This window comes from Micromesistius poutassou (assembly GCF_964030765.1).
Source record: "Micromesistius poutassou genome assembly, chromosome: 22".
NCBI classification, from domain to species: domain Eukaryota; kingdom Metazoa; phylum Chordata; class Actinopteri; order Gadiformes; family Gadidae; genus Micromesistius; species Micromesistius poutassou.
In genome coordinates this window covers 1,312,455-1,325,731 of record NC_140292.1, presented here as the reverse complement: position 1 = coordinate 1,325,731, position 13,277 = coordinate 1,312,455, and the positions used below count along the sequence as shown (strand labels likewise).

General features: G+C 48.7%; 1 protein-coding gene across 1 annotated transcript; it reads right to left on the bottom strand.

Moving 5' to 3' along the window:
- Window positions 1-302: 302 nt before the first annotated feature.
- LOC311367488 (uncharacterized protein) lies at window positions 303-8,768 on the bottom strand (the record flags this gene model as incomplete). The annotated part of the gene is made up of 11 exons (XM_084486326.1): window positions 303-386; window positions 2,631-2,765; window positions 3,667-3,778; window positions 3,828-3,899; window positions 4,392-4,515; window positions 4,951-5,007; window positions 5,630-5,935; window positions 6,786-6,860; window positions 7,379-7,475; window positions 7,593-7,708; window positions 8,717-8,768. The coding sequence occupies 11 exons, from the start codon at window positions 8,766-8,768 to the stop codon at window positions 303-305; spliced, it is 1,230 nt and encodes a 409-aa protein (XP_084342452.1).
- Window positions 8,769-13,277: the final 4,509 nt, after the last annotated feature.

Sequence of the window (13,277 nt, the reverse complement as noted above, 5' to 3'; positions counted from 1 at the left end):
ATGAATTATGATGAGCACATTTTGCTGCATCAGCACAACGCATTTTTTTCATTAAGGACTTCCAAAATCGGAACATAAGCAGACTGCACCTGACCGGGGCCGGATGTATTGGCATTGGTTCGTGACAGCTCGAAAGGCATAGGAAGAGACGTGAAAAATATCAGGAAGAAGAATATAATGTTTAAAAAATATATAAAAAAATCTGATTACAATAGTGTTGTTGCTTTGCAATCACACCAACAAGAAGAAGAAGGAGGAGAAGAAGAAGAAAGGGCGTGACCCTACCTGGTCCCACCCCCTCTCTAGGACGCCAGCTCCTCCCAACAGCACCATATCAAGGCCACTATTACAATCATTCCTATGAAGGGGACGGAGAGAACTGGGGGCTCGGGTGGAGTTGGAGAAGGAGGAGGAGAAGGAGGAGAAAGAGCACAGTTCTGGAGAGGAGAGAGGTGGAGTGCAAGGAGGAGGGGAGGGGAAGGGAGGGTGGAGATGAGGATATAGGAGGGAAGGATAAGAGGTGAAAGGATAAAAACAAACAGAATTGTGAGATTAAAGAGGCCCTATTTACTAGTCTTCTTTTGTGAGTTTGGTGCCACCTGGTGGTTGAATGAGAGTTCTCACCAATATGCCATTTGAGTATGGACATCAAAATGATTGATGGATTACATTACATCTATACATTTAATTCAATAAAATATTTGTCCTTTAGAAGGTTCATCAAATCAGACTAGAGTAGATGGATTTCAACAAGTAACTTCAAGTCCAACTCAGAGCAGAAGTCTAGTGTTCAAGTTCATCTTTAAATTGGAAAAAAATGTGACACGGTGCAGAAAGAAAAAAAGAAAATCAAAACAGAAATAGAAGGCATGCATGCACTTTGACAAACATACAGCATGGTGGATAAAGTGCACCGGAAAGGTGACAAAATGCAGGGGAGGGATTGAAGCGACTGAAATTACAAGGCAACGCAAAAGCAGAGATGACAAAGATAGTCAAGGACAAGATGAAGAAGCGTGCAGATGAAAGCTTGCACCTCGTGCTACATGAATCTGTCGCCAATGCGTGTTAGTGCTTTTCCCCAATGTTTCACGTGTCACAGACACAGGGAACACTTGACTGATTGGCAGCGCTGGCGTGTGGGATAAAGGTGTGGGTGTTTTGAAGGGTGAAGGTTTGTCCTGAGATTGGAGTGTGTTTTTCTTTTTAGCTCACAAGGTAAAGTTTACAATGGCATGATGTAATAAGGGTGGTCTCCGGAGGACTTGAATTGGCTGTTTCGTGTCACCTGCGAACGACGGACCACATTGTTTTTGGGGGAGTGAACCGGGTTATTTAAACACAATGCTATCCTCTACGCTATGTTTACGATATATTGGATGCAAGACAAGTCACCGCGACGTGCGGAGGGACGTGGGACAAAAGTTAAGTTTCACAGTAAGCTTCATGCAAAACACGTGACAGAACCCCGGCCCACAGACTTTGGAAGATTTGTTCTTGAAGACTACCTTTTCTAACTCTGAAAAGATGCAATTAACATGACAACACCCACAGTGCCACCAACCATGGCGAGGTGGGAGAGAGTCCATGCCAATATCCAGGGGCACAATTGCTCAGGAGCAACGCCAAAAATGTGACTTTTGAGAGGCTAAATGAGAGACCATTTCTGCCATTCGGCCAGCCTAGGGATGCGAATGGTCTGGCTTATGAATGCTAGAGTTAGGCCTAGGAATGCTAGCGGTTAGCCCATAGATGCTAGGTCGTTAGCCACGGACTAGCCAAGTCACTAGCCTAGAAAGGCCAAAGGAGCAGACAAGTAATTTGAGCCATCAGGCGTGAGACTGGAATCGCCAGTGCACGACCGGTCCGCCTCACTGAATGGTTTATTAGTAGATCTCCGTCAGCGTCTCCGGTTTGGGCTCTCATTTCCAACCGACAGCATCTGATTAGCCACCACCGGCCTGGCTTATAACCCGCCTGTCAATAGTCTTATTTTTAGCACCGTCCCCTGTGGAAGAAAGGCCCCGCTCCGAGACAGACGGATAGTTTCTTGACAAAGACGACACACTGCCCATTGTAGCGAGACACATGTGGGGGGAGGGGGGAGGGGGAATAAGGACGGCCTGGTATGGCCTAGCTTCGTACAAACACCCAGCTGCTATGTACACCAGCAGAACCATGGTGGCCACCGACAGACAATGAAGCAACAAAAACAAGTGTGGACATCCAACAGTGTTTTGACCAAACTGTTACTGACCCACATGCACAAAAGCAGAAAGCAACGGATGTCATGGCGGAACGACTGTGAAGTCACGGAACGTTATCGTTAACACGTCACAGTAGTTTGAACAAATGAGTGGATTATCAAATCAATGTGACCTTCTACCTACCTTCGGTCAATACTGACTTTGTTTAAGGATGTGTGACATCCTGGAAACCACAAGCTACTGCAACAGTTACTCTACTTGTAACAGTTCAATTTCTTAGTTATCCATCTCCATCTCTTATCTTTAAACCTATCTGCACTTAGGATTGATCGTCCACTATCTTCATTCACCTTCCACCCTTTTAATCTTTCGGTTGCGTTTATTTTATTTTTTTTACCCATCAGCCCCTTGTGACCCCCTTACCCTCACCCGGCGGCCGACCAGCTCCTCTAGCTCCGCCCTGCAGCTGCGCAGCTCCTGGTCAAGCCCCGCCCTCTCACGCTGGCTGCTGTCGTACAGCGTCTGTAGTTCCACCAGCTCCTCCTTCAGACCCTCACACTGACGGACAGACAGTTGGACGGAGAGAGATCAAAAGGAAATAAGTATGAATAAAGATTATTAAATCAACACGCTTGAAAAATAAGGAAAAAAAGGATATGTTTTTGTATACGTAAGACAGTAACCACCAAAGAACCAACACTAAATGTGCACTGACAGCAAAGGAGAAGGCGCCACGCGAATCCATAGAAAGTCAATGAGGTGAATAGAGGCAAAGTTTCCGCCAGAAAAAACCTGCGGTGCGAATAGAAGAATGGCGCGGCACGAACAACCTGGTTTGCGCAGATTTCGTGTGATTCTACTCGCGCGAACACTGAAATATTCAAACTTTTCCACAAATTTCCCGTGATGCTTTGTTGTGACAGCCTTTCAGCGTTCACTCCCGGAAGTTCAGATTGAAACGCAACATGGAGGAGAAGTGATCGTTGACTCCCCGAGCTCTATGATATAATATAATATAATATAATATAATATACAATATCACGGCCAAAAGTTATGTGGATCTCCAAATGATACTATGAATCCATAAACTACGGCGTTGGGTTATTCAACGTCTCTGGTACTTCAACACACAACAAGTAAGGACTCGCGATAGTGGTTATCTCGGCCGTGGTTGAGAATGAACTGGTGGAAAGAAACGTTAGCTTTCACAAGAGAGCCTCTCCTCCACCTCCTCCAATATGCTACAAAACATCACGGGAGTGTTTTGCGTAATCAAACTTGTGACCTCACGCGGAAGGAAGCGACCTGAACATTCACTTTGCTTTTGGTGCAAACTCACGGTGAGAACCAGCCTCTCCAGGGCCAGGCGCCAGCCTTCCACTGGACCCCACATAGGCTCCCCCCCCCCCCCCCCCCCCCCCCCGACCCCACTAAAAAGGTAGAGGCGCCCTGCACTCACCTCTCTCTGGACGTCCTGGGCCCTCTCCTCCGCCTCTCGGAGCTGGGCCTTCAGCGCGCTGACCTCCTGGGCGTCCCCCCCCCCCCGCTGTGCTGGAGGGGTCCCGGGCAGGCTGGGCGTTGGGCTGGCGGGGGGGCTCGGCCTGCGACAGGGTGATGTACCCGTCGGTCTTCACCCTGTCCTCGGCGTCGGAGGGCTCCTCCTTCAGGGCCATGTAGATGTCCTCAGAGCGGCTGAAGGTCAGCGAGAGAGGGGGGGGGGCGGCGGGTTGACGTTTCGGATCACAACAACCGACGCTGTGATTAGCAACACCTGATTCGGTGGCTGATTTGATTGGCGGGTTGTTTGGCCAATCACGTGGCTTGAAATTTAAGTCCTCTGAATATATATCTCTGTTTTTTTTGGTTTTAATTTTTTTGTTCCTGCCTGAGCTTAGGAGTGACTTGGAATGAGTAGTGGTACATCGTTCTTCCTTATCTTCCATCCTCCGGCACCCTCCCACTGGCGTCATCTTGCCACCCTACATCCCTCCCCAGGTCTCTTATTTGTTGATATTCAAAGACTAACAAACAACATTTAGAGGATTTGATCCACTCAATTTAAGTCCTCCAGCCCGTGTTGCTCGCCCTTCACAGCGGTGAAAATGAGCATGTGCTGCTGGTTCCAATTATCACTAATTGGCAACACCTGATAGGGTGGCAGATTTGATTGCTGGGTCCCCTCACCTGGTCTGCTGCTGCTCCTGCTGCAGCTTTTTGAGCCTGCTGGTCAGTTCCTGGTTGTTGTTGGCCAGCGACAGACAGTCTTCTTTCAGCGAGCGGTAGTCCTCCTTCAGCTGACTCAAAGCACCTGGAGAAACATAAGGATTAGCATATGTCCGTCAAACTAACTGCAGTGTCTATGTTTCTATCTATCTCGACGTATGTAACTGTTGAGTGTATGCGGTTTAGGTGGAGGGTGACAGCCACCTAGGTGGCGTGTAGAACAGACATCGCTACACTGACCATACCTCTATCTATCGGTCCGTCTATATACAGTAGTATCCATTAATCCAGTTCCCATATTCCACTTGACGGAAGCAGCAGTGTGGGCACATGAAAAACAACTGAAACAACTGAAATTCCCTACTCATTCTTATTTTTTTCCAATGGGTTATGTAAGCACAACAGAGAACATCGACCCTGTTTATTGTCATGTTTTCAATCGCTCACGTCTGTTTCCTCTATGCACTCAGGCTTTTCAGTAGCATATTGTTTTTAATATTACCTCAGCCAGTGCTCTCACCCACGTTCTCGGTCTCCACACTGCTGCGCCCACTCTCACTGACCGGGCTGAGAGTGGCTTGAGCCCACAGGCTTCAGTACACAATTGATTCCGCCCCCTTTGCCACTCTGGCCCTAACTCTGGATTAAGAGGTTCCTTAACATGAGGGTCCGGGGAATAATTGGTTTAAAGGGGTTGCCACCCTTTTTGAAAAACTCTCATCTTCTCCTTAATACAATTTATTCTGACCTAGAATATATTTTAAGAGCTGGGACTGTCTTCATATTCAGAAGCGAGCCCTAGCATCCCTATCTCTTGTTGCAGTGAGGATTCCCTAACCAAGTGAACATTAAAAAAAACAGCACGACTCTACAGCTCAACGGCAAGGTATAATTTTCCAGTAAGTCTGCATTTTTGTCCCGGGAGGAGCAAACAATCCATACTGATTTCACTGCAGCAGTTCTGGATTATGACGTTCCATGTATCACGAAGTGGAGCACAGCTCCACATGATAGCAACACACGCACACACACACACACACACACACACACACACCGCCGTGAACACACACACATACACACACACACACACACACACACACACACACACACACACACACACTCACAAACGTCTGTACGTGTGTGTGTGTGTGTGTGTGTGTGTGTGTGTGTGTGTGTGTGCGTTTCGGGCGTCCCCTCACCGTCGGCCCCCTCTCCCCCGGCGCCCGCGCGGCTCTTCATGGCGATCTCGGCCCGCAGCGTGGTCACCTCCAGCTCGAAGCCCTGCGACGCGGCGCGCAGCCGCTGCAGCTCGGCCCGCAGCCGGCACAGCTCCTCCTGCATGGAGGCGATGTCGCCCTCCCGCTCGCACGCCGCCTCGTCCGCCGCCTGCTGCAGGAGCAGCACCTCCTCCTGGGCCACGCGCAGCTCCTCCTGCGCCTCCGCCACCTCGCTCTCCTTCTCCTCCTCCAGCGCGTCCAGCTCCTCCCGCACCGACCGCAGCTGGGCTGGAGGGGGGGGTGGGAGGGGGGGTGGGGGAGGGGGGGAGGGGGTGAGAGAGGGTGGGGGTGAGAGAGGGTGGGAGGTGGGACGGGAGGAGGTTGTGGAGAGGTGGAGGAGGGAGGCGAGGAGAAGGGAAGAGGGGGTGGGAAGGTGAGGAGGAGAGGGTGAGGGGGGAGAGGGGTTGTGGAGGTGAGGGGAGAGGGTGAGGGAGGAGAGGGTGAGGGGGGAGAGGGGTTGTGGAGGTGAGGGGAGAGGGTGAGGGAGGAGAGGGTGAGGGGGGAGAGGGGTTGTGGAGGTGAGGGGAGAGGGAGAGGGAGGAGAGGGTGAGAGTTGAGGTGATGAGGCGGGGGGAGATGTAAGGAGGAGCAGGGGAGGAAGTGAGGAGGGAGAGGTGAGGGAAGGGTGAGAGAGGTGTGGAGGAGGTGGGGAGGAGGTGAGGGTAGAGGTTAGGAGGAGGGAGGAGGATGTTAGGTTAGGGAGGTGAGGAGAGGAGATGGGGGAGAGGTGAGGAGAGGAGGTGGGGGGGGGGAGCGGAAGGCGAGGAATAGGTCGGAGTGATGAGGAGAGTAGAGAAAGCAGGAGATGTCACCTCATGACAACGGTTTGTCACTCGACGACCAAAAATAAATCTCTTCTCTCGCAGAAGAAAACAGAGCAGCAGCCTGTCAGAGTCACACTCTACAAATCAACACAGCAAAAGCCCATCTGGTGCGGCTCCTCAAATATTGTTTTACTGGCCCCCGTACGACCACGCATCGACTGTTTGGACACGCTGTCGGAGGAGAGGGAGGGAGGGAGTGTGGTGAGGGGGAGTGATGCTGTGGTGAGGGGGGGTGATGCTGTGTCCCTGATTACCTTGCAGACGATGGATCTGTCGGGTGAAGCTCTCTGCCTGATGGGCGGTGGCCAGACGCTCATCCTCCAACAGACCTGGAGTCAGGGGAGCGAGGAGATGAGTAGAAAGAGGGGGACGTGGGGGGACACACACACACACGCACACACACACACACAGTCTCACACACACACACACACACACACACACACACACATACGCGCGCACACAAAGACACAAATAAGCATGTGCACACTGGAGGACATACATGGTCACTTTTTTGATGGTACACATGCTGACAGATCCAAACCACACACACACACACACACACACACACACACACACACACACACACACCCCAACACACACCCCAACACACACACACACATGCACACACACACACACGACCAAGCATGTACACACTGGAACACACTCAAGATTTTTTAACACACATTTTTAAACACACATACCATCAGACACACACCCACCCCCCAACACACACTCCAACACACACACACACACACACACACACACACACACACACACACCATCCAACACACACACACACACACACACACCCACACACACACGAACAGACGGACAGACATGGACAGACCCTGCAGCTCCAGGAAGGTCTCCTCGTGCCGCTGGGCCACCTCCCTGGTGGCCTCCAGCTCCAGCAGGAGCTGCACCACCTGGCCCCGCAGCTCCTCCAGCTCCCGCTCCCGCTCCTCCTCCTCGTCCTCCTCGTACTCCAGCCGGACGTCCCCCCTCCCCAGCGCCTCCTCCTCCTCCTCCTCCTCCAGCTGGGCCTTCTCCCAGCTGCCCACCCCCACCACCCCCTCCCCCGAGGCGGCCTTCGTCTCCTGCGCCGCCTCCTTCTCCTTCCTCTTCTTCTCCTTGTCCTCCTCGTGGGCGTCCTGGTGCTTCTCCTCCTTCTGGAGCTCTTCTGGGGGGAGAGAGGAGGAGGTTGAGATGAAGATGACACTTAAACACACACAAAATTGCGATTGCGTTGTCAAGACACACACTTGTCTGTCACTAGGTGGAGTTCTACATATATCTGCAAACTCGACACACATACTTGTGTGTCGAGTAACGGTGGACATTTTTGGTCTTTTAATAAAAGACGTCGGTTGAGACATTATGGAACAACTTAGAGCCGGAAAATGAGGAGAAATTGGGTTTTGGTCTGTTGGGTTTCGGGAGGACGTTCTACAGAAGTAATAAAGCGTGTGAGGATTGTTTTAGTTATTATACAAACAGTGGAGGTTAGTAATGGAGTGAACCAGGCAGCGAGCAAAAGTGTGTTATGAGAATGAAGCAAGTTCTAGAATCAATGTCACCAGTTTGGGGAATTTCCCTACCAACAGATGGGGATCTGAAGCAAATTGTGGCCAAAGACACAATTAGTATCATACCCCATAACGCTAAAAATATCATTGCACATAATAACAATTAAGGCGTAATACACTATGTGCAACTGGAGTTGGAAGATTTCTTTGTTGTTTGCGATAACTAGCATTAATGTTAGGTCTCATCCCTCTTTTAAGTGCTTAAGTAGGCTATACTTTAATTGTCTTCATCATCTCCGACTGCATCGCCAGCGTTTGTCTATTCTAGTCTTCCTCACTCAGAGGAAACCCGCCTCCGTTTTTGCTTTTAGATCCTCTGCTCAGTAAACACAGTTGGCGCACACATAAACACACACACACACACACACACACACACACACATACACACACACACACACACACACACACACACACACACACACACACACACAAACATAGACACACACACACAAACAAACACAATCTCTATTTTAGGACATACATGAAAGCAAGAAAAAACATATCTGCTCAGTAAGGCTGTCAATCTTGGAATGCCACATACACACACACACACACACACACACACGCACACGCACGCACACACGCACGCACACACTCACCGGAGGGATCCATGACCTCCTCTATGAGGGGGGGCAGACGCAGTCCGTCCATCTCGTTACGAGGCGGTAAGTTGAGATGATTGACGAGCCGGGACGTTGCCCTGACGACGAGAACGACAACAGCCTCAGCAGCACCTCGTCAAGGTGATAGGACCCTGGAGGTCACCTGGTCACTGGACGGTCTGAACGGACCGAACCAACACAGAGGGGGGGGGGGGGGGGGGAGGTAGAAGTGTGGGGGGGGTGAGTGGGGTGGTGGTGGTGGTGGTGGTGCTGGGGGGAGTGGGGGGGGGGGGGGGGAGGAAAGGGGGAGAGTGTGCGTCACTCTCCGGGCTGCTCGCTCGGCCGCCAAAGCCCCGTCATTCCGGAGGCGAGAGAGACAGACGGACAGAGCGCTGAGGAAGACCGCGGGGAGAGGAAGATGAAAGGGGTGAGGGGAAAGGGGGGAGGGGGGACAGAGAGAGAGAGAGAGTGTGGGGGAGGAGGGGGAGAGGGTTAGATACACCGGGCAGGTAGAACTGCGACATATCAGCTCAACACGTCCGCAGGTCACTACAGCTCATCAGGATGCAGCACCATTTTCTCTCTCTCTGACTGTCTCTCTCTCTCTGACTGTCTCTCTCTCTCTCTTTCCTGCTCTTTCACTCTCTCTGATATGACCTTCCTTTCTTTGTGTTTTCTTCTCTGTTCTTTGTGTCATTGGAGTATTGCATTGTGTGTATATTTTCTCCTCATCTTTTTTAGTTTGCAATTATCTCTCAATCCTTTGCTTTGCTGTGTGTTTGAATAATTTAGCTTAGTTGTTTTGCTAGGTAGCGCTCTTAAATGTCTCTCTCTCTCTCTCTCTCTCTCTCTCTCTCTCTCACTCTCTCTCTCTCCCTCTCCCGTGCAGATGAGCTAGTGCACCTGATCCTTAGGCTCTCCTGCAGTTGTCAAGGATGTATCTGCTAGGCATGCTGCACGACACACACACACACACACACACACACACACACACACACACACACACACACACAACCACACACCATGCAACACAAACAGAAACACACACAGAAATACAGTGTAAATGTACAAAGTAAATACCTTGAATGAAATCCAGATCATGCAGCTATGTGTACAGACAGCTGATTGTGCTGCAGTTTAGAATTTCATTTCCTCTCCGTCGGCTAAGCTCCACCCCCCTCTCTCTCACTCCCTCTCTGACTCTCTCTCTCGCTCTTCATCTCTGCTTCTGTCTCCCCTGCCCCTCTAGCTCTCTCTCTCTCTCCCTCTCTGCTCTCTCTCTCTCTGCTCTCTCTCTCTGCTCGCTCTCTCCCCCTCTGCTCTCTCTCTCTCTCTCTGCTCGCAGCACTTCTATTAACGGTGTGTTTGGGTGCTGCGCTGTTTACTGGTAATGTCTCACCCAAAGCCAACCTCACACCACTCTCCCCATCTATGTGTCATTATATACACACACACAAACCTTTCCAGGAACACCTGAAATACAATATCCCACATCTCAGGTTCACAATCACCACAGAGGTCATTTCCTGTGTTCTTTTTTATCCACAAATGTATTTCTTTTTATCAAAAATATTGTGCCGCAACAATGGAGACATGGGCGTTGTACCCAGCCTCCATCTAACACCCTCCCTCCCCCACTAACTTACATTAATTAGTTAGCTCGACCTACCGCTGCCAGCTATCGCCCTGAGGGGCGGGATTATGGAAAGGAACTCAGAGGGAATCAACGTCAAGTCACTTCCTGCCGTCCCTGTATGGTTTTCTATCCTTGTGAGGCCTACCAGAGTTTATGAAAGACCCGGGCAGCAAACAACCAATTAACAAACAAAGAAACAAGCAACACAAATAACCCCACATTGGATAATGTATACAACTGTAAATTATCTTGCTTATTAATTACCAATAATTTGACACAAAATCTAACCCAGAAAATGATTTTATGGATTAGAAAATGTTTTTATTGGTTCTGCTTAAAAAACCCTCGATTCTAGGGTGGGAAATAGCATCCATATCAAAGGTCTGTTATTCATTAGAGGCAGTCCGCAATTCAGCAAATAACACGCTGCTGAATGCCGCAAATTGACCAATCAGAATCGAGCATTCAACAAAGCCATGCGTTGAACAATGGTGTTGTTCAACCCTCTTAGCGTTGCCAAGTGACCTGAGGATAAATACTGCCATGTTCTGGACAAACTCACACGCCAGGTAGCGAACACTGACAGACAGGTAGGTGTGATGACTCACAAACCCTCCCCCCCCCCACCACCACCACCACCATCGGGGTGGAGGGCGGGGGGGGGGGGGGGGGAACGCTCAGGCGAATTCTGAGCATCTCTCGTGCCTTTGAAGTGGTTGCTAGGCAACAGAAATCTGCCCCAATAACATTAAAGGCAAGCTGGATGAAAGTCTGGAAGGATCGGAGGGCTAAAACAGATGAATATGCGTGCGTAGCGCAGCACCACTGACAGCTAAGCCATGTGTCTCAGTTTAGCTGAGGCCAGTGGTTACGGGCCACAGCTAAAAGCTGCCCAAATCCCCCAAAAACATTATTAATAATAGAATACCATATTCTGTTAAAGGCATGTGAGGGGCTGGCTTTCATTCATTTTTCGGGGACACAGTTATGGTGTTTTTTATAAGTATTATTAATAGTGAGATTATATTTTTTCATATTTCATATATCTGGCCCTGCATACATGCGATTTTGGGTAGGCCTATACCAGTCATCTCATATTGGAAGCATTCATTGCCAAGACCTATAGATCATATGTCTATCATGTCATTTCACTGAAAGATAAGTTTTCCTGATGTGTCTGTTCATCGTTCATCTGCAGAAGAAACCTGCAAGTTAATAAATGATGGCAATGGACCGCTAATAGATTCTGAATTAGTCATTCTGGGAAAATCTTGATCTAGTTTGTACCCCGGAGACAAAAAATAACCCTAACCCTAACTACTATATAATGATATTAGTGTTACATAATAACATAACAGAGATAATAAAATAAGAGGAAAATAAAAAAAAATATATATATAATGTATACATAATTAAGAATTACACACGAAATGACAAGAGTTTCTATTCATACCCCCTCTACCTCACTGCAATATGAGTTATGTAAAGGGGTTTGGACGGGGATGGTGATGACTGTGCATCCCGGAGGACGGAGAGAGAGAGAGAGACAGTGAACCAACAACCACCAGAACACCTTGGAGACGGCTTACATAATGATAGCTGCACCGGGCCTCTCTGTGGGGGGCAGCGGCCACTGAACGGAACGACACGGAAATGGTCTTGTTCGCTTTTAGTACAACAATGTGCAATGAAGGTTATGACAGGGTTAAACGCAGAAAACACACAAAAACACGGACAACAACACATGCACACATTTTTTATTTGTTTTACTGTTCATGCAAACACTGGACCTAAAGGCAAAATGAATGAATAAATGAATGAATGAATGAATGAATGACATATCTATGTAGACTTCCCAGGTTTGAATACTGACCGATGGGACTAGTTGAATGACATGTACTCTGAGACCGCAATGTGATGTATAATTTGCTATATATTAGTCCCATAATAATGTCAGTGAAAGCTTTCTCTCCTAAGACAGCTCAGCCAGCTGCAGTATACACTTGAGTGAATGTGTGTGTGTGTGTGTCTGTGTGTGAGAGAGTGTGTGTGTGCATGCAACCATGAAAGTGTGTGTGTGTATATGGGCGCATGCATGCATCAGTGCGGGCTGGTGTGTGTGTGTCTGTGTCTGTGTGTGTTTGCAGTGCGAGCATGTGTGCGTGCGTGCGTATGTGTGTGTGTGTGTATGTGCTGCAGTGCGTGTGTGTCTGTCTGCGGGCACTCCAGGCACTGAGATATGACCTGGATTTATGCGTACTGTTGCTAATTCTGCTCATTAATAAAACACAGCACCCAGTGGAGCGGAGGGAGGCTCATTACCGCTCACCAGAAAGGTGAATCAGGGAAGTAAAAGGTATCACTTTAGGATTGAGGAGCTGCTTCCAGAGAGAGAGAACATTATACATGATGAGTTCAGCATTGGTATATTACAACAAATTGTGTTCTACCTCATGTGTGTATTCCTCAGCGTGTTATGCAAACACCTTTCAGGTAATGCCAACTGCAATGTATTGCACTAGGTCCTGTAGACCTATAAAGTATTCAAAGTTATGCAGATGAAAATTTGTTTATAATATGTTTGCTTATACAAAAGCCACGCAAATCAATGTTTCCAGTAATATTTACAATAATATAACGTTTTTAAATAACTTTTGTATTTGAGCGACGTTTCAGTTATGATGTGTGTGTTGCGAACGCGTTTGTTACGCGAAAACTACAAATACGGCAAGCGAACAGTAATGACACGTAACATCCACTTATCCATTCACACATTTTACAACCTAAATATTGTTGGGATAATTATGTTAGCTAAGGTGGCACTCATAATGTCTTTAATAACGGGAGAAATAAGTTTAAGATTTACAAAACTATTTAGCAATCGCTTTTTCGTATCTATTTTGTCTCAGAGTCACCCGTAGC